Genomic DNA, 22,890 nt, shown 5'->3' with positions numbered 1-22,890 from the left:
GCGGTCTCTTTCATGAAGTCTAGGACCCACTTACGTAGGACAGTGTTGTAGCCCAGCATACTTTGAATCACTATGAGCTTCTGAGGTATAATGATGTTGAATGTTGAGTTGAAGTCTGTGAACAGCATTATCTTATGAGTACTTTTTTGTCCGGGTATGGAACAGGACCTGATGGGGAGCAAATGAAATGGCATCCTCAGTGGAACAGTTTGAATAATAGGCAAACTGGAGAGGGTCATGTAATGTGGGAAATCTGGTTTTTGGGTGGCCCAAACTAGCCTATCAAAGCATTTAATGATGATTGCTGTGAGTGTTATAGGGCTATGGTCATTGAGGCAAGAGACAGTAGACTTCTTAGGTACATGTGTAATGGTTGTGGTTTTGAAGCAATTGGGGATGCCTGCTTTAGAGCAATATTGAAGATGTCTGTAGAGATATCTGTCAGCTGGTTCACAGATTCCCTGAGCATTTAGCCAGGTATGTTTTCTGGCCCAGTGTCTTTGTGTGGGTCAAACATTTGTTCCTTCTGTGGAGGAATGGACTACCTAGTTGGTATGTTCCCCAAGACATCAAACCATATGTGTAAGTTATTTAGAACATCTGGAAGGGAGATATCACAGACACAGAATGGTTTGTAGTCTTTTAATCTGTGATGGCCTGGATTCCATGCCACTTGTGATGTATGTCTTTTGTGTCATGGAAATGGTTTTAAATTTTCTTGCCATACTTGTACTTTGCTGATTTAATGCCCCAGTACAAGGTTTGCCTTTACTGTCCTGAGGGCTGCCTTGTCACCTGATCTAAAAGCAGCATTGTGGGGTTTTAGCAGTTCACATACCTCCAGAATCACCCACCGATTCTGATTTGCACATGGTCTTTAAGACAGTCATATTATCTATACACTTTTTAATATAGTCAGTGACTGATAATGCATACTCCTTTAAGTTGATCTAATAGCCATAGGTGGCATGTACTTTAAATGGGTCCCATTCCATGTTGTCAAAACATTCCCCATGACTACACTCTGATCTGTTTAGAATTGGTTTGGACCATTTACACAATAGCATAACAGAAGCATAATCGGAAAGACTGAGTTGTGGGTAGGGTACAGCTTTGTAAGAATAACTACAGTTTGAAAACACTTAATTTTGTTCTCTCACCTGGTTAGGAAGTTCACATGTTGCAGAGAATGGTCTTCAACTTCACATGATTAAAATTTCCCACCACAATAATAAAGCCGTAGCTCTGTCATAATACTGTAGAGTACGCTCAACACTTCATTGAGATTAATTCCTGAATGGATGTAAACATCCAGAATAGTGATAAAAGTAAACTCTTCTAGCAGGTAAAATGATTGCATTTTACAGTTGGACATTCCAGTACTGGAGAGCAGAATCATGACTCTACTGCAGCATTTCTACACCGTTCTTTATTCACATAACAGAACGGATTGCTTTCGCGCACCTCACAAGTTGCTGAAGTGACTCTGTTCACATCCAGGTGAATGGCTGGAATGCTCTTATGTAAATACATTTTCAGTGAAGGTGAAAACTGAACAGTCCTTCATCTCTTGCTTTGTTATCCATTGAAATCTGGTGATCCATCTTCTTGTCCAGAGAGCAAAAATTTGAAAGTAGGATAGATGGATGATGTGAACACCAGTTCATTTGCCTTGCTTTTCTTCCCTTTTTATTGTTATGCTTTAAAATGACAAATGTGTAAAGTAAACATAATTTTTTCATATAGGTTAAAACGGCATGGTATTTTGTGACCATTTTGCAATGCCCTTCTTATGTTTTATGCTTTTTGTAAATCTGGAAACATCAATGAGATAAGCCTTTAGTGCTTATCGTGGCAGCACTGGCTAACCTTGTGTAGTTCATTGGATGACGTATGCACAAGTGACTTTGTGATCTTTCTCAAAAAACATCCTCCTACTTAGACAACAAATCTTAACTGAGGTTAAATTATTTGTCTCATCATGCTTATTTGCTTTGATGTCAAGTGTTGATTTATTTTTAGCCACTTAATCATCCATATTATGACTGCTGTTGCTTATGTGCAGTTCAGTAGTTTGGCTGCTCCGTTTTTCCTTCCGCATAGCGCTACTAGCTGCACGCTCTTATACACTTAACTGGAAGCTGTCTCTCTGTTAAACAGTAAACCTATGATGAAGAAATACAGCTGCCCTTCAGAAACTTCCACTTAAACAGCATTTCAATGAGAAACAAACACACTCTTATTTGTCCCACTCTTATCTGTCCCTTTTGTGGGATTAGCTGCCGACTTGGTTCTGTGTGATCGGATGTGACTGGCTTCGGGAGTCCCCTTGCTCTGGCATGGAGTGAGTGAGCATTCGCTGTGTTCATGGAGATGTTAAGGAATACAAGACTGTGTTACTTCCTCTGAAGTATAAGGGACAAAACTTTAAAGTTTGGACTGACATATCCAACTCCTGTCCCTCCTTGGTTGGGAAGGTAAATGCCCTTTTTCCGTGGGTCTTGGCCGACTACAAAGCCCCTACTCCTTTAGTAGGAGGAGTGGGGCTTGTAGCTGACAGGGTTGGTCAGGAAAGTGGCGCACTTGTAATGAGCCGGCAGCTCCCTAAAGTTTGCATTTAAACAAGCTCATGCCACAAATAATTCCTACTATATGGAGCATGAGACCCCCAGTTTCAAAACTCTGCACTTTTTTGGTTAAAAGTGGCTTCTTTTATTGGGGGATTTTCGATCTTATGGGTGGCGGTCTGATTGAACAGCTGGTTGTCCTGGTTGATCATAGTGAGCTTGTATTGAAGATTGCTCACCTGTTTCTTATCTGTTGATGATAAACTTCTTCTGAATAAATTCTTGTGTCTTTACCTACTAGTTCAGCAAAGAAGATTTTGTACATTGGAAACCTGATCCTTTTTTCCAGAATTATTCCAGTGTCCTGTGCAACTCTGTGACTCAAGCTTGACAATATGTTTTTTCTCTATAATAAACAAGGTGTTTTCAAATATTGCCACAGGGCTATTAACAGTGAGGATACCCTGTGGCCAAATTGAAAATGTCAGGAAATGTGGAAAAGGTTATTCCCTGGGGCAAGAATCTATCTGTGAATTTGGGGACCACACTCTGTGCCTGCACTCAGTGAAGAGTGCAATTCTAAACAAACTGAATTGAATTGAATACTAGAACTTTCCAAGTTATTCTTTTATATTTATATTTATATTACCACCTGTTCCTGTGGGTTGCTGAGCTGTCACCCATTGCACGGCTCCACTCGGGTCCCATTCCAGGTGGTTTGTTGTGAGGTGAGTGCAGCAATGCACTGTAATCAATGTATGCTCCCAACCTCTCTCTCTCTTTATGTAAAGTTCTAAATCTGGCCTGTTGTAATCTCCCTACCTCCCATTCCCTTGTTTATACAGTCTTTTCAATGCATTGGTTCCCCCTCTGTTGCACCCATTCACAGCAGAACATGTCACATCTTTTCAGAAAAAAATTCAAAACTATGGGCCCTGTACTGTTCAAGATTTGAACCACACATTAACACTAGAATCATGTATTCCAAATAACGATGTACTGTATTATTTACCTTATACAACTCCAGGCACCTCACACGCAGATAAGGAGCCTTGGCTTGAGCTGGGAGAACTTTTTGCCCCGAGTTGACCTCCGTCAAGAAGGGGGGATGTGATAGTAGGCTGCTTGCTGCTTGTGCTGATCTACACATTTACTAAACAAAAAAGCTAGGCTTCAGGGATTCTAGTGTTAAGCCATCCAGTCTCATCGGTTTTACCTGGATTGGTGTATGGCACAGCTAGATCTTCATAGAAGACCATCTTGTCTTTTCTACCACAGCATGGGATCTCTTTAAATTTGGATTACACATTGCAGCTATTTATGTTGTTTGTTCCAATGTGGACAATGACAGCTGTCTCTAACCCCTTCTGTACCCCTGAAATCTCTAGGATTGGTGCCCCTGGACAGAATGCATCATTTGCCTTGCGCTTGCAGCTAACAAAAATTCACCTTTTTCTGCCTCTTCAAATTGGAGTCTTCTCCCATGCCACTTTGGAGGAGAACACTATGTTTCTAATGGACACTTGTGCAAGGTCTGCCAATTCTTTACTACGATGTATACTAGCCACTTCTTCCTCAAGTTCACCAGCCTTGAGTACAAAGAGCTGGCTGTTATGATTTATTTTAATTGGATTTTTTTAGAACAAAAAATGAGATGAAAAAGGTTTTTAGGGAACTAAAACATAAGGGAGGTGGGGGAAATTGAAAATATTAAAAAGCAAAAGTGGCTAAACAAGTGCAAGATTTAACCCACCTCTTTTTAACATCTAGTCACAAAACTAAGTCACAAGAGCAAACAGGGACAGAGCTCTCACATAACAAATTGTGACTCAAGTAGTCTGTTCAGCTAGAGATATATTAATGTTTACTAGTATTTGACTTATAGACTCAAACATACTGTATGCTACAGATAAGTAATGTATATTATAGCTTTACATGATGGAAAGCCCCTCATGTGGGCACTGTCAGGCTATGGCACAAAGCATCCCAGTATTTATTCTTTAGTGGTTTTTCTTAAGGATTTCAAAAGAATTTTTGACTTTCCAGTTAGATCTGAAATAGTTATAAACAAATTATTGGAACTGTAACAAGGCAGCATAAACCAAATGTATGTGTTTACTGTATAATATTAACAATAGGAGTAACTCACTACTGAAAATGGTAAATATAGGAGGCAGTCAGGATCAAACCGGAGACTTGATTACAAGTCAGCAAATCTTACCGCTACGCCATGGAAGCTGTTGTATCATTCTTGAACCTTTTGTGAAAGTGTTTATTTGATCTTTGGACTTCAGGCTTCACACATTATATAGATTATGCCTACATTTTGTCATTTATTACTAAAAATTGAAAAACATTTCTGTTTTAACAATGTGTTTACACAGATTATTGTAGAAACGCAACACACACGAAATGCATGTGTTCTAAATAACGATCTATTATTTCCACTCTAAAACTCCAGCACTTTACTCCCAGATAATCAAGGCATAAGCTGGGAGAACTTTGTGCATGTTCTATGGTTGGGGGGAGAAATAGCAGGCTGCCTGCTGCTTGTCTTGGTGGGGGGATGGAATAGCAGGCTGTTTGTCTTTATTGGCACATTTACAGGGCAAAAGATGCCGACAGAGAGATGCGAAGGGATTTAAGGTGGGCCAGATTTACGAGTTTTTTCGCTGGCTTTGGTAATTCTAGTGTTAACAGATACAAAGCTAGCTAATTATTTTCTTATTATCCTACTTCTGAGTTGTGCTATGCCTAACACCTCCTCCACTGAAGTACTACTGAGCTGTGTTATGCCTTCCTTTATCACTGTTGCAACTGCTTCTTCACCTGCAACTGCTGCCGAGATGCACACACTCTTCAGTCACAATGCATTCTTACTCCTTCTTTAGATGAAAAAGACAGCAAAAAATCTCTCTAAAATGAAAAAATCTTCAAAACATACTACCTGGCTCCTTTGTGACATCTTAAAAAAAAAGTTTTAGGAGCAAATGCTGTATTTTAATCAAAGTTTATGCACAAGCAAAATGCAGCACCAAACTCTCAGGACAATCCGCCAGCAAGGATGATGTCAGCATGCAGTACACAAACCTGGAAGTCAGCAGAGCTTCCGTCCCAAAGAAAGAAGACAACATCTGCTTTTAAAAAAAAAGTAATTGTAAAGCCTAGGAAAACCATACAATGTGTATTCAGTGTTTTATATATTCCTCTATGTATTTTTTAACTAATTTTGTGATGCTTTGTACCATGTCCTTGAGCTGTGAACAGCACTTCATAGATAATGTTTTTATTATTTTTTCTTATTTTCTGTGGCTTTTATAGTGTTCCATTTGTTGTATTGTGTTTAATTCCTTTGTGCTTTCTGCTTCTAATCAGTTCATTTACTGTAATTCTGCCTCAGTTAATTTATAGTAATTTTGGCACCATAGATGATCTTGTGTTTCTTTCGCTGGCTGTTAAAGGCCCTATTTTCAAAATCTCCATTACTTTTAACAGTGCACTGCATGCTGCTTTGTGATGAAGCCCAAGTGTTAATTTTTAATTACTCACACCAGACTAGAATGAATGTCCTTGGTTCTCTGAATGATTGATTGAATTTTAGGTCCATCTTACATAGGAAAATACTTCATTTCCGGAGCCCAAGTCAATAAATTGTTTGCACAAAAATTTTAGCGATACAACTTATTTGCCTCTGATTCAATTTTTATGACTAAATAAGAGCCCATTGCCAATAAATTGACAAAAATTCTCATTTTCAGTTTTAATCTGATTACTTTCACAACATTCTTATTGTTTTTACCTCAGATTTCTGTCAGGTGTTTAGAAATGGTTATCTGACGCACTTTTCCATTTTAAATGCTACTGTCACCTAAACATAAACAAATCCCTCAGTTTGGCTATAATCAAATGTCTTTTAAAAGAGGATAAGATGCCACCTTGATTGTTCAGTCCATTACCCAATTTTTCAGATGGACTCCAGTGTAAAGATGAATGCCAAGGTGTAATTTTATTATATGAAAAATGTACATTATGGAGTCATTATAGTAGTTAATGAGTCTGACTGCTTAGTCTAATTTGAAGTGTTGGGTTAGTAAATTGTGCCGGTTGCTACCTCAATATGATGTGATAAATTAAGTAAAATAACAACAACAGTAAGGTCAGACCAGAGTTCATTTAACGCTCCAGTGGGAATTGTTTTTAAAATTGTAATTATTTAGTCCAAATGCATGTCATGCACCTCTCCTGAATTTTCCTAAATAGATGCACTGCAGATTTCCATGTTGAAAGACCCTCAATTACCAGCTCAAGCTAACCTTTTGAACTCTTTTACCCATGTATTGATTATTGCCTTTCTGCTCCAGCTTGTCCTTGGCCATATTTGTACATCCTTTTTACTATGAAAAATCCTCTCACGCTGCTGTTATTGACATTACTGAACGTTGCTGCCCAAGTGTAAACTGCTGTGTCTGTTCTACAGACAATTTGGCAATAATCACTGACAAAATTTCACACTTATAATTCAGTGTTTCTTTACTTGTGATGAAGAAGATAATAGACAAATCTGAGAAAGTGTTGGCACTGCACTTATTTTGGTTATGGACTATGGAAAGAATATGTGGTAGATTGTGGGTGCACAAAAATTGATATAGAACTTTGTATTACGGGAGACAACAGAAGTATTGGTGTTTATTATGAATCACATCACAGATGTCTACATGTGTGCTGTCAAGAAAAAGTAGAGGTAACTAATTTCTTTTACTCACTCAAAAATGCCATTTGTTTTCCTTTGATAGTATTTTCAGCAAGACTGACAAAACATGCACCATAACATTTAGTAATCTATGTGGTTTTTTATTCTTTTTCATTGTAGGTTATTTCTGTTTCATAATCTGCTTTTCCTAATTTCTTTAGTATTTGTTTTTTTTTTTTGGTGTGTGGGCATAACATTATTATTGACATTGTGAACATAGTTAAGACATGTAGATGAAAAATTTGTGTTTCAAAAGTCTCAATCATTTGAGAAAAAATGTAATGTAGTGTAATCGGTTCATTCCACATTTATTGCCTCTGATATGAAGCCCAGTGTTCATTTATTTGCATGCTTGGCCAACATGAATCTCACCTGTAAATTATTTTACATATACAGTAATCCCTCCTTGATCCAGAACCCCCCGTGATAGATGAAAATCCGCGAAGTAGAAACCATATGTTTGTATGGTATTTTTATATATTTTAAGCCCTTATAAACTCTCCCACACTGTTAACATTATTAGAGCCCTCTAGACATGAAATAACACCCTTTAGTCAAAAGTTTAAACTGTGCTCCATGACAAGACAGAGATGACAGTTCTTTCTCACAATTAAAAGAATGCGTGTCAGGAGCAGCGAGTTCGAGAGAAAAGCAAACAATCAAAAAATCAATACGTGCTTTTGGGCTTTAAGTATGCCGAAACACCGTGATAAAGCAGCATTTTTAGAGGAGCGTCCGTATCCTCTAGGCAGACAGCTCCTCTGCTCACACCCCCTCCGTCAGGCGCAGAGAATGTCAGAGAGAGTGAGAGAGACCGAGAAAAGCAAACAATCGAGCACCGCTCGGGAAGCACATCATATATCATTGAGGAGTTTTATTTAATACATAATACATGCTCTGATTGGGTAGCTTCTAAGCCATCCGCCAATAGCGTCCCTTGTATGAAATCAACTGGGCAAACAAACTGAGGAAGCATGTAAATTAAAAGACCCATTGTCCGCAGAAATCCGCGAACCAGAGAAAAATCTGTGATATATATTTAGATATGCTTACATTTAAAATCTGTGATGGAGTGAAGCCGCGAAATTCAAGCGCGATATAGCGAGGGATCACTGTAACCACAAAATGTAATCTGTGAAAAGTTGCTCTGATTAACTCTGATTTCAATTTGGTAAAAAACATATGTAAACCTACCTGACATGGCATCACAAATTTTTAATACAACAACATCACTTTCTACATGAGAAAAGGAGAAGATGGCACTGAGTGAATGGAACAAGTTGCTGGTAAAGAATAAATGGTGGAAGGGGGCCCAGTCACAACATTTTTACAGACGCAGCATACTAAATCTATTAAAATAAGTCAATAAATAGTTTTCTTTGCTTGATGCTGACACACATCCCAGATTGTACTGTGCCTGAAGCCATAAGAGCTGTTGAAGTGTGCAACTTGTATGTATATAAAGCACCATTTGTGTAGAAAAAAAAAAAAAAAACATGATTTGGGTACACATCTGCCATCGAACCATTGTGTCTATGTGTGATTTCTTGTAAAACTGATTGCGTTCACATTTTTGGCACATATATTGATTCACATTCATTGACAATGTTTCAGATCACATGATTCTATAGCATACTGACAGCTTTGTCACCTCGTCAGACATTCCGCACACATCTTTGTGCAGAACTGCATCATTATTTACTACAATCCATGCCAGAACATAACTGCTAATGTACTTTCACTCCATACACAAACCAGTCATTAGCTTTTGGATAGCTGCTGGTACACATAGCAAATATGTACTAAACAGTGTTTCTACTTAGGAGAAATTTCACACTCTTTGCAAAAACTTGTTGGATCTTTCTCAGGCAAAGAAGGAAATGTCACCATTGAGAATAGTTTCACACCATTTTCCATGGCAAATAAGCTACTTGCCAAAAAACTGTTTGGTACCACGAGGCATGAGCTTTAGCTGCATTTTGAAAGATGCTGCAAGAAATGATTACGGTAGCAATAACAGAAAAAGTGTAAATGCATTTCGAGATTGCAATATGCACCAGCAAGAAAGCAAAGGGAGAGGTGAGCAAAGTTCCACCATTATGTGTGCATAGCAAGCTGCTTACAAAACACTAATGCAATTTATGCTGATTGCTGATGCCAAGTGCTTTATGATTAGCTAACTGGCAGCTTGTCATTTACACACATATACCATGAAATATGTGAATATGGCTGTAAATTGTAAACTGCACAGAAAATATTATTTTCTACTTAATTTGTTAACTTATGTACTGGAAAAGTCTTGGTTTGCTTTTCACAATTAAGCGCTAAAGCAATTCTAAACTGAGCAGCAGTGGAACTCCAAAAACGTGTTGTTTTTAACTGAAATCTATTCCATTATTTTAGTTGAAAATATTTACTATGTTCAAAAAAATAAAGTTTTACGTACACTCAAGTTGTTTTAGGGTATCTGTGGTTTTTGGATGCAGTATCTGGATTCCAAGCTGATAGCTGATAAGCCATTAATAAGAACAAAAGAATTCAGAAAATGCTTGCTGCAACATTGACATTTATAGTACCTAAGAAATCATAGTAGTTCTAGTAAAGAATTTATTAAGGGAATTTCTGACCTACATCAGAAGATATAATGAAAGTTGAACAGGGTAGTACACAAGGGAAAACTCCCTTGTGGGTTTAAGTATACAGCAGTGTTGTTGCTTAAACCTAAACCTTATGATAAAAAGGCTTCTATTTTTTATAATATGCATTTTATCTTAAGCTATTAACTATCACATATTTATTTGTCCATCCAGAAAAATAATATACATTAATTTTGCAGAGATTAGAGAGTACATTATGTAATTGTGTATTACTTACATGTTTTATAAATAACTTAATTTTCAGGGTTTTTTTTTTCTTTTTTTTAATACACACACATAATGTTTGTCTGAATATATCCAAATATCTAATTTAAAATTTTGGTATAAGTGAGTAGTATCAAACTAGTACTTACGGTAATCCTGAAGTGCAATTCACAAAAATAAATTAAATCATTTAAAAACAAATCAAAAAACACTAAAACAAATTGGAAACACAAACACAAATCAGAATATGCAAAAACAACGTGATAATGCAAAAGTAAATCAGAAAATTCCAAAACAAATTAAAAAACAAAAAAGCAAATTGAATATGCAAAAACAAATCAGAATTAGGTAAACAAACTGAATACAGAAAAACAAACTGAGAAAATGCAAAAACAAATCAGAAAACAAAAAAAAACAAATTGAATATGCAGAAACAAATTGAATATGCAAAAACAAATATGAATATGCAAAAGCAAATTGAATATGCAAAAACAAATCAGGATACGCAAAAACAAATTGAGTACAGAAAAACAATTCAGAAGCAAAAAATGGAGCAGCACACAAATAAATGATGACTGCACAAAACAAATTGCAAAGCATGAAAACAAAATGTAGTGGACCCAAGAATGCTGAAAATTAAAAGGGATCTGTTATCTTGTTTTAGATATTTTTATATACTTTAGCAGAGAAGATAACATTTATTTAACTTCAGGCAATATTTTGCCAAAACAGTGGCAGAGCCAACTGAGGTTTCACCATTAAATAAGTTTGTATCCAGTAGAAATCTACTGCAAGCTTAGCAGAACAAATTTAATGCCTTGATATCAGATAATACAGTGTGGTCGGAAATCAGCCAATTAACAAATCATGTTAAAAAAAAAAATCAATTGTCGCATGTGTCACAGACTGTTACTTTTGGTCGGCTTTAGATAATGATCTACAGAATGAGTTCATGGGTACATGTGGCTGAAATTAGCTTTCTCCAGAGGGTGACTGGGCTCCCCCTAAGAGACAGGGTAAGAACAGCAGACATCCAGGAGAGGCTCAGAGTAGAGTCTTTAACCCTCTGCATCGAGAGGAGCCAATTAAGGTGGTTCAGGCATCGGATATGAATGCTTCCCAGATGCCTCCCTGTGGGGGCTTTACTGGCATGAGCAGCTGGGAGGAGACCTTGGGGAAAACCCAGGGATCACTGGTAGGATGATATCTCCCACATGGCCTTGGAATATCTTGGGATCCCATAGTATGAGTTGGCAAGTCCTGGAAAAAGGACATATGGGCCTCAGTGCTAAGACTGTTGCCTTGCAACCCGGCTTCAGATAAGCGGTGGAAAATGAAATTAAATGTATCTTATACTGAAAACTACATTTTTCATTTTAGATTGTATTTTTCTATTGAGCCCTATGATATAATTAAGAATACTATTTTACCGTGTAAATTAATAACACTTTTCATGTAACCACTCTATTTGGAAGAGTAATTGCTGCTGCTTCTTCTTCTTTCGGCTGCTCCCATTAGGGGTTGCCACAGCAGATCATCTTTTTCCATATATTCCTGCTTGCTCTCACCTCTTCACCTATCTTTCACAGTCTCCATTACTCTGTACTGTTGATCCTAAGTATTTCCCTTTGCCAGCTCTACTCCCTGCATCCTCACCATTCCACTGACCCTCCTCTCATTCACACACATGTATTCTGTCTTGTTCCTACTGACCTTCATTCCTCTCATCTCTAGAGCATATCTCCACCTCTCCAAGGTCTCCTCAACCTGCTCCCTACTCTTGCTACAGAACACAATGTTATCAGCAAACATCGTAGTCCAAGGGGCACCTGTCTAATCTGTCAACTTGCCCATCACCATTGCAAATAAGAAAGGTCTCAGAGCCGATCCCTGATGTAATCCCACCTCTACGTTGAATGCATCTGTCACTACTACCACAGACTTCACCACTCTCACACTTCCCTCGTACATGTCCTGTGAAATTCTTACATACTTCTCTGCCACTCCCGACTTCCTCATATAACACCACAACTTCCCTCGAGGCACCCAGTCATATGCTTTCTCCAGGTCCACAAAGACAATGTAACAAATTTCTGGCCTTCTCTATACTTCTCTATCAACACCCTCAGAGCAAACATTGCATCTGTTGCGCTCTTTCTTGACATGAAACAATACTGCTGCTCACTAATCAATACCTCCCGTCTTACCCTAGCTTCCACTACTCTTTCTCATAACTTCATGCTTTGGCTCATCAGTTGTATCCCCCTGTAGTTACCACAGCTCTGCACATCCCCCTTATTCTTAAAAATCATTGTTTAACCATTAAACAGTCTGGTTAAAAACTCCACTGCCATCTCTCCTAAACACCTCCATGCTTCCACAGATATGTCATCTGGACCATCGGCCTTTCCATTCTTCATCCTCTTCGTTGCCGTCCTTACTTCCTCCGTGCTAATCCATTGCACTTCATGATTCACTATTTCCACATCATCTAACTTTCTCTCTCTCTCTCATTCTCTTCATTCATCAGCCTCTTGAAGTACTCTTTCCATCTTCTCAACACACCCCTCCTCGCTTGTGAGTATGTTTCTATCTTTATCCTTTATGACCCTAACCTGCTGCACATCTTTCCCAGCTCGGTTCCTCTGTCTAGCCAATCGGTACAGGTCCTTTTCTCCCTCCTTAGTGTCCAACCTCTCATACAGCTCATCATACGCTTTTTCTTTAGCCTTCGCTAAAGCTTTAGCTTCTCTCTTCACCTTGCACCTTATCTCCTTGTACTCGTATCTACTTTCTGCATCTCTCTGACTATCCCACTTCTTCGCCATCCTCTTCCTCTGTATACTCTCCTGTACTTCCCCATTCTACCACCAGGTTTCCTTTTCCTTCTTCCTCTGTCCAGATGTTACGCCAAGCACCCTTTTGCTGTCACTCTTCTTACTTCTGCTTTAGTTGCCCAGCTGTCTGGTAACTCTTCATTGCCACCCAGTGCCTATCTTACCTCCTCCCTAAACTCAGCCTTGCAGTCTTCCTTTTTCAACTTCCACCATTTGATCCTTGGCTCTGCCCTCACTCTCCTCCTCTTCTTGATCTCCAACGTCATCCTACAGACCACCATCCTATGCTGTCTAACTACACTTTCCCCTGCCACCACTTTGCAGTCTTTAATCTCCTTCAAATCAACTCTTCTGCATAGGATATTATCTACCTGTGTGGATCTTCCTCCACTCTCGTACGTCACCTTATGTTCCTCCCTCTTCCTCCCTCTTCTAAAAACACATATTCACTATAGCCTTGCCCTTCCTATCATCTGACCTTCTGCATTCCTCTCCTTGACACCATACCTACCCATCACATCCACATCTCCTCTGTTCCCTTCACCAGCATGTCCATTGGAATCCGTTCCAATCACTACTTTATTTCCCTTGGGTACTCTGTCCATCATTTCATCCAACTCACTCCAGAAATCTTTTTTCTCATCCATCGCACATCCAACTTGCAGGGCATATGCCCTAACAACATTCATCATCACACCTCTAATTTCCAGCTTCATAATCATTACTTTGTCTAACACTCTTTTCACTTCCAAAATACTCTTGACATACTGTCCCTTCAGAATAACCCCTACCCCATTTTTCTTCCCAACCACACCATGATAAAATAATTTAAAACCACCTCTGATCAACCTGGTCTTAATCCCCTTCGATTTAGTCTCTTGCATGCACAATATATCAAACTTCCTTCTCTCCATCATATCGGCTAACTCTCCCCTTACCAGTCATACTGTCAACATTCAAAGTTCCTACCCTCAGTTCCACTCTCTTTACCTTCCTCCTCTCCTCTTTCCTCTGGACATGTCTCCCCTCTCTCCTTCTCCTTCGGCCAACAGTAGCCCAATTTCCGCCAGCACCCTGTTGGCTAACAGTACTGGTGGCAGTCGTTGTTAACCCAGGACTCGTCCAATCCAGTATGGAAATCTGTATTGTTGTCTGCATGTTGACCTGGCAAAATTTTACACCGGATGCCCTTCCTGATGTAACCCTCTCCATTTATCCGGGCTTGGGACCGGCATGAAGAAACACACTGGTCTGTGCATCCCCAGTGGCTGAATTCAGAAGGGTAATTGCTAAAAAGTCTAAAATATTGAAACGTGTTAAAAAAATTCAGAGTAATGCATTTAATAAGAAGAAAATTAAATAGTCAAATATTGTGGAGTACATTATACAGTGGGCGCCGCAGTGGTAGCGCTGCTGCCTCACAGTTAGGAGGCCCGGGTTCGCTTCCCAGGTCCTCCCTGCGTGGAGTTTGCATGTTCTCCCTGTGTCTGCGTGGGTTTCCTCTGGGCGCGTCGGTTTCCTTCCACAGTCCAAAGACGTGCCGGTTAGGTGGATTGGCGATTCTAAATTGGCCCTAGTGTGTGCTTTGTGTGTGGGTGTGTTTGTGTGTGTCCTGTGGTGGGTTGGCACCCTGCCTGGGATTGGTTCCTGCCTTGTGCCCTGTGTTGGCTGGGATTGGCTCCAGCAGGCCCCCGTGACCCTGTGTTCGGATTCAGCGGGTTGGAAAATGTATGAATGGACATTATACAGTTGAAATTCTTACATTTAAACTTGGGCATGTAATATTCTGTAGTTTTCATATCTTGTCTTTTTGATGTTGTTTCACTTTAATTCTTATTATACTCAATTTAACAATTTCAACACTTTTTTTCAATTTCAAGCATTTTATTTGTGCTTTTCTCCACATAACTCTGTGCTTAATAACTTCTCCGGCTAGTTGGTTATTTTATGTTATCTCATAATGTTATTTTACTCCAAAGCACTTGATGATTTTTAAGGACATTATAGTGCTTGGAATTGATTACCAAGTAACATGTAATGAAATATTTTGTGGACTTTAAAGGATATCAGTTTAGTTACATATTTCACCATGCCAGAAAACCTTTGATGAATTTATGATGTATCATCATTTCAACCATTAAGCAAAGTCTTCAACCATTAAGTCACCAAAACACAGATTATCAGACTTCAACAATTCATGCCACTAATCTCTTTTCTTTTATCAAAAAATAAGTAAAACAAATCACTTAAATAGTAGACCTCAGGAGATTTAAAAATATATCTAAGGATAGCTGGTGTTTCTGTTAGTAAGCAAACTAAACCTTCTAGGCAAGTGTCAGTTGCGTAAACATGCTTGAGCAGATTTAGCCCTAGGAGAACACTATATAAACAATGCATCTTCCATTTTCAGCAAATTCATGTCCCAGTTTGTCTAATTAAAGGTTGAAGTGGTGTCCAGGAAGTAGCTTTGATAGCCCATAGCTATAAAAACAAACTAAACATACAGAATCTCAACAAACAATGATGTATTTTGCACTGTTGCACCAGCACGTCTAGATGAAGTAGACTGAAATAGAGTCTCCAGTATTCTTTTAAGTGGTAACTATAAACCTCTCTCGTATATACTGAAAAATGACTACATTGCTAGCTTCACTATAACCAAAGGTTTTACATTCTGCAATAATGTTTATCATTGCCATTTTATAATAGTCTTAGCAAATGTGATTATAGAATGTGATCTACTATACAGTATAAGCATCTCTAAATTATTCACGGCTTCATATGTTAGAGAATTGTAAATATGTTTCTTATTTTAATTGGACACTAATGAAGAGACTGAAGAACCACAGTGACATGATTAAATGTACACATTCATTTTACTCCGCACTTTTTATTGAAGTGTGGTGTGTCAAAATTGAAATTTACTGTTCCTAAAGGAAAAGTAGGACAGTAATCAATTCTGCTTGAAACAAATATGTGAATTCCAATTTCTTTCTCCTTCACTGTAAAATATGTACAGTATTAGCTTTTTAACATTTAAAATTAGGCAGAACTTTTTCTTTGTTAATCTGTTTTAGATAAATTGAACATCAGTCACTTGAAGAAACTGCAGAGATAGATGTTTTCTATAATGTCCTTTTTAAACTGTTAAGTACTTAAAATGTATTTGAAGATGTGTTTGTTGTCAGTTTGAAGTGTTAGGTATACTAATCATGAAACTGTGTAAATTTTTATAAACTGAATATCAGTAGTGCAGTGTTTGATTAGAATGGATGCAATTTTAAATTCTTTTGTAGGTATCTCCTGCCTTGTACCCATGTTATGATAAGTCAGAGGCGGGCTGTGAGGGAAATAGACATATATGGCAAGTCATCGGACAAGTTCCTGTCTCTCATTCCCGAATGCTGCAAGCTGGAGGTGGGATCTACTTCAGAGCATGAAGAAGATTCCACGTATTGGAGCAGAGGTAAGGAAATCATAGGTATTCTTTAATATAAAATGTTGCTTTCTGAGGTCTGTTAGCTACAATCTGGATAATTCCATGTAAATGCAGCACATTCATCTATCCATTGTGGACGCTAGAGGTGCTGTTGGCCCGTTAAACCCCACAGACAGACGTCCAGGACACACATTTAAAAGCACCAAGAAAATTGAATTATTTTCTCCAAATATAATTCACAAAGCACCACATACGCCACAATTCTCAAATCAATAATAATAATTAAACAATAATCACAATCCTCCTCTCTACTCAGCAGCTCCGTCACTCTACCACCCAAGTCTGGCTCTCTTTGCTGGGTTTCCCAAAGTCCTTTAATAGTCCATGACCCGGAAGTGTTCCTTGCTACTGAGCTCCTGAATTGGTAAAAACAATTTTAACTTTTTATTTTCTCTCAGTGTCCAGTCTTTTGTTCAGTGTCTTTTCCTCTCTCCTTGATACCCTGGCAGCAGTTTAAAATGGATGGACTTGAGGAATTGGGGTTAGGAAGAAGCCCTGTGAGTGTAGCCTTTGCAGCATGGAATTTTGCCACTATTCACTGCACACTTTTTAACAACAACAACATTTATTTATATAGCACATTTTCATACAGAAAAAAATGTAGCTCAAAGTGCTTTACAAAATGAAGAATAGAAAAATAGAAGACACAATAAAAAATAAAAATAAGTCAACATTAATTAACATAGAATAAGTAAGGTCCGATGGCCAGGGTGGACAGAAAAAACAAAAAAAAACTCCAGAGGCTGGAGAAAAAAAAACCAAAATCTGTAGGGATTCCAGACCAAGAGACCGCCCAGTCCCCTCTGGGCAACGGGTTGTCCCTAGATGTTTATTGTTATTTGAGAATCACATCTGGCCGTGTGACTACCTAAATGGCAAATTTCGAGTAGAGGCTGGCTACTAGTGAGCAAATTTGTGCAGCAAGTCTGTAAAGTCAGCAAGAGAAACAATTGTGTTAGCAACTGGAGCAACTGGGACAGTGTGAGCAAGAATGGCAAAATGTGTATTCTCTTGTCATTTATCGTGATAATAATAAATAAATTATTAAAAAGAGGACAGGGCAAATCATTCCACTATTGCTTTAATACCAGTTACCAGTAAAGGAATCATAAGTAGGAGCAAAATTAGGACAAAAATATATAGAAAATAACTTTTGAAATTCTGGAATAACCTTTTTAAATGGATTAAACACGAAGGATATTCCACAACTTGTAAGTAGTGATAACTGCAGAGAGGGGAAAGCATCACAACCAAGTCAGAGAATGTAAAGTACTGTGTGCAGAGAACATTAAGAAAACAAATATAAAAGAGATCCTTTGTTTTTAGGCAAAACTAATTTTAGTGTTGAAAAGGTGAGAAAGCACAGTAACATTAGACTGCTTACTATACCAGTCAGCCTGCAGTTTCAAACAAATGCTGATGCTGTGTGGAGTCATTTCATGAAATGCGCACATATGCAACAGGTACCTCTTTTCAACTGACAGGATTTGCCACTGCCAACAGCTTGTTGAAGACTAGTGTTAGTGAAATTTGCCAAAGCATATTTTGCAGCGAATATGCTGTATTTGTTAGTGAACTTATTTACGTAGTATTTTCCTGGAAATGTGTTGTGTAGCAGCTTAGGTGAACATTTTTTCCCCAAGCGCCCCATGGTCCTTTACGAAGCCATCGTGACGTTATAAGATGTAGCAGCCATTTGCAAAAGTTTCACACATGCTTACTAAGATCAGTGATATTTTCACTGTCCCTAACTGCACTCATTTCACCAAGGGGAAACCCAGCTCTTCCAGTTACGGCTGTTTTAATCCCAAACTTTGCTCTTTAATTGCTGTATCTGGGTCAACAGTGAACTTAAAAAGGTAAAATTGCCTCCCAAAGCCACAAAGTTTGAGAAACACTGTTGGATTTCCAGCTCACATTATTTAACAAGAAAAAAAATTATAGTAATTAAAAACTATCTATAATAAGAATAGTATGAGTACTGTCACCAGATATATACTGTAACACTTATCCTCATACCCTGGCAACTTAACACCACATGGCTAATTATGCATGCAGATTAGCCATGTTCCCTGCTACAGTCCCAAAATAAGCTTTAAAAGAAGCCCAAAATCCCCTCAGCCTGCCCTCATCAGCAAACAGAACACACTGAAATAATAAAAACATAAGGTTTAATACTATTTATAAGGCATTATTTTCTTTTTGATGAAAATATCTGCATAGATAAAGTAGACCAAAATAGAGGTTCTAGCTGCGTCTGGAGCCACGTCAAACAATGAAATGAACCAGTTCCATGTGGCCGGTTTCTGGCACTGCCAATGTGTGCCCCAAGATTGGTACTCTGTGAGCAAAATTATCTATATTTTATATACTTATTGCTACTTTTGTGGCCATTTATTGAAAATTGTTTGTTTTGCAGTGTCTTTTGCTTTTTGAAGCACAATGGCACTAAAGCAGGTGACATTTTTGGCCATCATAATCAGTACAGCATAGTTAGCAGACTTTTTTCCCAGCTCTCAGGGACACATAAAAGGACATTACAGGTCACCATTATAACCCACTTAAAACTTGTTCACTTCCTTCTTTCACCACTGACTTCAATGTATTCCAGAGTGTTAATCAAAGTTCACAAAGTTTTGATGATTTTGCTAATCTCATTGCAAAGTGGACTCTGCAGGGTTCGCTGACTACTATTGATCACATATGATGGCTTGAATGTTACAACCATGCTCCTGTCACAGATTTTCTAGTGTTTAGCAACAGAAAGTGACTTAACCTTTTGAAATCATAGAGCTATACTCTGTTACTTTATGTAATCACAAAGACTAATCTCCAGTCTACCACACTCCCTGACAAAATTAAACAGGATTCATTTTTATCTCAGGTCATAGGGTGTGCTCTGTGTATACAAGAGCTGACAACTAATGAGCACTCATCTTGAAGTACAATGCATATGCACGCTTTAGACCTCACAAGTGGAAAGGGCTTAATATTACCGTTGAACTTGTTGTACCAGGAAAGCATCCATATAGCACCATCGCAGTCAAGCAGCACATTATTGGCCATAGAAAATGGACAAGTTTTCAGTGCTTTGTAAATGTGAAACTGTGTTGGAACATCGTTACATAGTTGGTCATGCTTTTGCAGTTTTTTAGTCATGTAATTTGACATCCTCTGACAAGAATTCAGCAATCCCTTCCATTATGTTTGACACCCCATATGAGTAGCCAGTGTGTAATGTAATGCCGACTTTATTAATACTTTATGCCACCAACTAACCACACAAACACATCATCACAAATTAGAAAAGAGAAAATTTACACTCAGGATGAACTAAAGCAGACAAACTGAATGTTTTGTCTTCTGGAAATAGCCGTGAAAGTTTGGTGATTTAAAATTTAAAAGTATTTCTGATATTTTTATTATTGTAATTTGGACAACACATTATCTTAAAAAAGTTTTAAGTGTAAGGCAAGGAAAAGAAACTAATTTTTAAATGCATAACATAATATTGATGGCAAAGGCAACAGTTAATAGTTCAAATAATATGTTGTATAAAACTTTTTTTCATTATTTTGTGAAAAGCTGGTAACAACACATTTTTATAATTCTGTAAATAATTGCTAAATGTATTGGATAAAAATTAGATGAACTTGGAGATGAATTTACTTTAAGGTAAGTCTGAAAAATGAAAGGGAGATTTCAATTTTAGATTTTTAATGAATTCCCCAGCCTTTCTAGAAACATGTTTCCACTTTGTCATTATGGGTTATTGAATGTAGGTTGATGGGCAAAAGTGACACATTTATTCAGTTAAAATTAAATGTGCAAAACAATAAAGTGAAGGCATCTGAATACTTTCTGAATCCATATATTTATATAATTTTTCTAGTGCCAACAAGTCCTGCCATGGAATCCCCTGCAAAACCAAGCACTCCATCTCGCCTAGCCTTCTTTATTCGCCAGCAGAGTATGGGTTCAAGTTCAAATTTAGAACCACCCCAGTCTCCACGCAGTAGTAGTCTTACTGGAGAATCACCAGAAAGTCCATTACATCAGACACCCGATCTAGGAGAATTGGAAACTGGATATCTTGAATATCTTAAAGATGCACGGAAGAACATTGAACAGTGTGCTTGGGCTTGCCGCTGCTGGTCTGCTCCCTATGATGGAGAAGCACCATCTCCTAACTGTGTGACACTGCCTCCTCCAAATACATCTTCACTGAATATAACTCCAGAGCATTTTAGTAATCCAGTCTTGACAGTTGAAAAAAATGCAGATTTTTCTGGCATAGATCCCAGCATGCAAAGCATAACAAACAGTCACAAATCTGACAAGGATAGCTCAGACAGAGATAGTGGGGAATGGGACATCACTATTGGGCATAACTGCATAAGTTTAACACCACGTACTAAAAAGCGTACTCTGCAACCACAAGGAATTCTACCTACCGCTTCATCCCAGAGTTCTGGGCCTTGTAGTGCAAGTCACAGTCAGCTTCCTGTTAATGGCAGTGGCTATCCTTTCTTTAATGGTATAGGACAAATGGTGACAGATACAAAAGAAAGGCATGATGAGGAAATGGAGTTTAAAAAAGTTCGTAGAGATGATGATATTGAAAATGGCTGTGGCCTACAAAATGGGGTGAAAGATGATAGACAGCAGTCTCCTGAAGCAAGAAGGCAGCTTTCTAGTAAAAGCCAAGTTTTGTCACCGTTATCGTCATCTTTGTCTCAGAAATCATTAGTTTCACAAATTGGAGATGTTCCACATTTAGATATCGGCATATGCACAGCAGAGGCTCACAGCCTGGAATCTGTTGAAAGTCTGATTGATGAACTTATAGACCAAGCTCCAGGTGAAATAAATGGATCTGGTATCAGCATTGAGGTCTTCAGCAAGGAATTACGAGAGCTGGAAGAGACAGTACAACAGCATCAGCGCCAAAGGATTCAGACCCTCTGTGATGATGCCAAAGACACCAATAATGGAGGGAAGTGTCCCTCTCTTTACTTGTATAGAGAAGAAGAGGAAAGTTGCCAATCCCTTGATGTGAACCTTGCTGATTCAGCAATACAGAAGGTGCAAAATGTGGGCACTATGTTGACCAGCCCTGCACGATCTGCAGGACAGCCTTACACAGGTATGTTATTTTTTTAACTTTGGCATGGTAATGTTGTCATTTGTAAGAACGATAAACTACTGTAAACAAATGTAATAGCACATGTCTGAGTCAAATTTCTCTCAGATGTGTTCAGTAACAATGTAGATTATCTCATAAATAAAGAGGAATAACATAGGCACTAGATAATGTGTATTAGGATAATTCATAATAAATATAAATATTAGTTTGTAGATTTTTACAATCATTTATTGTGGCAAGCATTTTCATGAGTAGAGACTTTTTGTGCTTAGCATTATTAATTGTGATTATGTTTCAACATTAGTTTACAATAAACTGCAGAGAAAATAAACCAAGCTATACACATTCCTTTCTCAGGACCCTTCATTGCAGCATTGTTTGCCAAACTGGAGAATATGATGCAGAATTCTTTGTATGTGAATATAATGTTGACTGGAATGCTGTCACAATTAGCCTGCTATCCCCAACCCCTGCTCCGTTCATTTCTGCTGAATACCAACATGGTCTTCCAACCCAGTGTGAAGTCACTCATCCAGGTATGAACCCTTCCTGCATCTTGTAACACCTTTTTGTGGTGTTCTTATTTCTTTTTCTTATGTAAACATGTTGCATGCTTTATGCTTCTTTCACATTCCCTCATTTTTATTTTAGTTTCCTTGTCCAGTCTCTTGCTGCATTTTAGATATGTTCAAATTAACTGTAAATATTAGCAAAGAATTTGCATGATTTTGCTCCTCAAAACAGTGATAGCAGAAGCATTTTGTTAAATGTTGATTGTTTTACTGTAAGCGGTAACGTTTGGTTCAGTTTGTTTGGTTAAAAAAATTAAAATTTCCTATGTTAAATGGAATTTTCTGCTTAATTAAAATTAAAACAACTGATAAAGTAACAAGCAATAATATGTTTTATATTGCAAATAATTTCAAATTGGATTTTTTAAAATTAATTATATTATTGAAAATCTTGATAATATTCAAATTGAATCACAAAGTAAAATTTTCAAAGACTTGCATTTAAATTTGGGAAAATGGATGATGATTTATGAATGGAGGATTCACCGTTATGACATTGTCAGCGTCAGCAAACAACAAGAACTATGATTAAGGCATTATAAAATAATTTGTACTACATGACTAACGTATTACATATGTACTGAACAGCTTACGAAAATACAATTCCAAATAAATAAATAGAAGTATGCTTAGCAAGCAACATACTGTGCATACAATT

General features: G+C 37.9%; 1 protein-coding gene across 2 annotated transcripts in view; it reads left to right on the top strand.

Annotated features, from left to right (window-relative positions):
- The window catches only part of fhip1b (FHF complex subunit HOOK interacting protein 1B), a 189,410-nt gene that overhangs the window by 117,754 nt on the left and 48,766 nt on the right, over window positions 1-22,890 (top strand). For both annotated transcript variants that reach the window (XM_039744021.1, XM_039744022.1), the window contains exons 8-10: window positions 16,312-16,481; window positions 20,407-21,660; window positions 22,018-22,196. In XM_039744021.1, coding sequence (XP_039599955.1) covers window positions 16,312-16,481; window positions 20,407-21,660; window positions 22,018-22,196 — 1,603 coding nt within the window. The remainder of the gene's footprint in view (window positions 1-16,311; window positions 16,482-20,406; window positions 21,661-22,017; window positions 22,197-22,890) is intronic.

This window comes from Polypterus senegalus, chromosome 2, assembly GCF_016835505.1.
Source record: "Polypterus senegalus isolate Bchr_013 chromosome 2, ASM1683550v1, whole genome shotgun sequence".
Lineage (NCBI taxonomy): Eukaryota > Metazoa > Chordata > Cladistia > Polypteriformes > Polypteridae > Polypterus > Polypterus senegalus.
The sequence above is the reverse complement of the archived record's forward strand: the minus strand, read 5'-3'. Positions and strand labels throughout refer to the sequence as shown.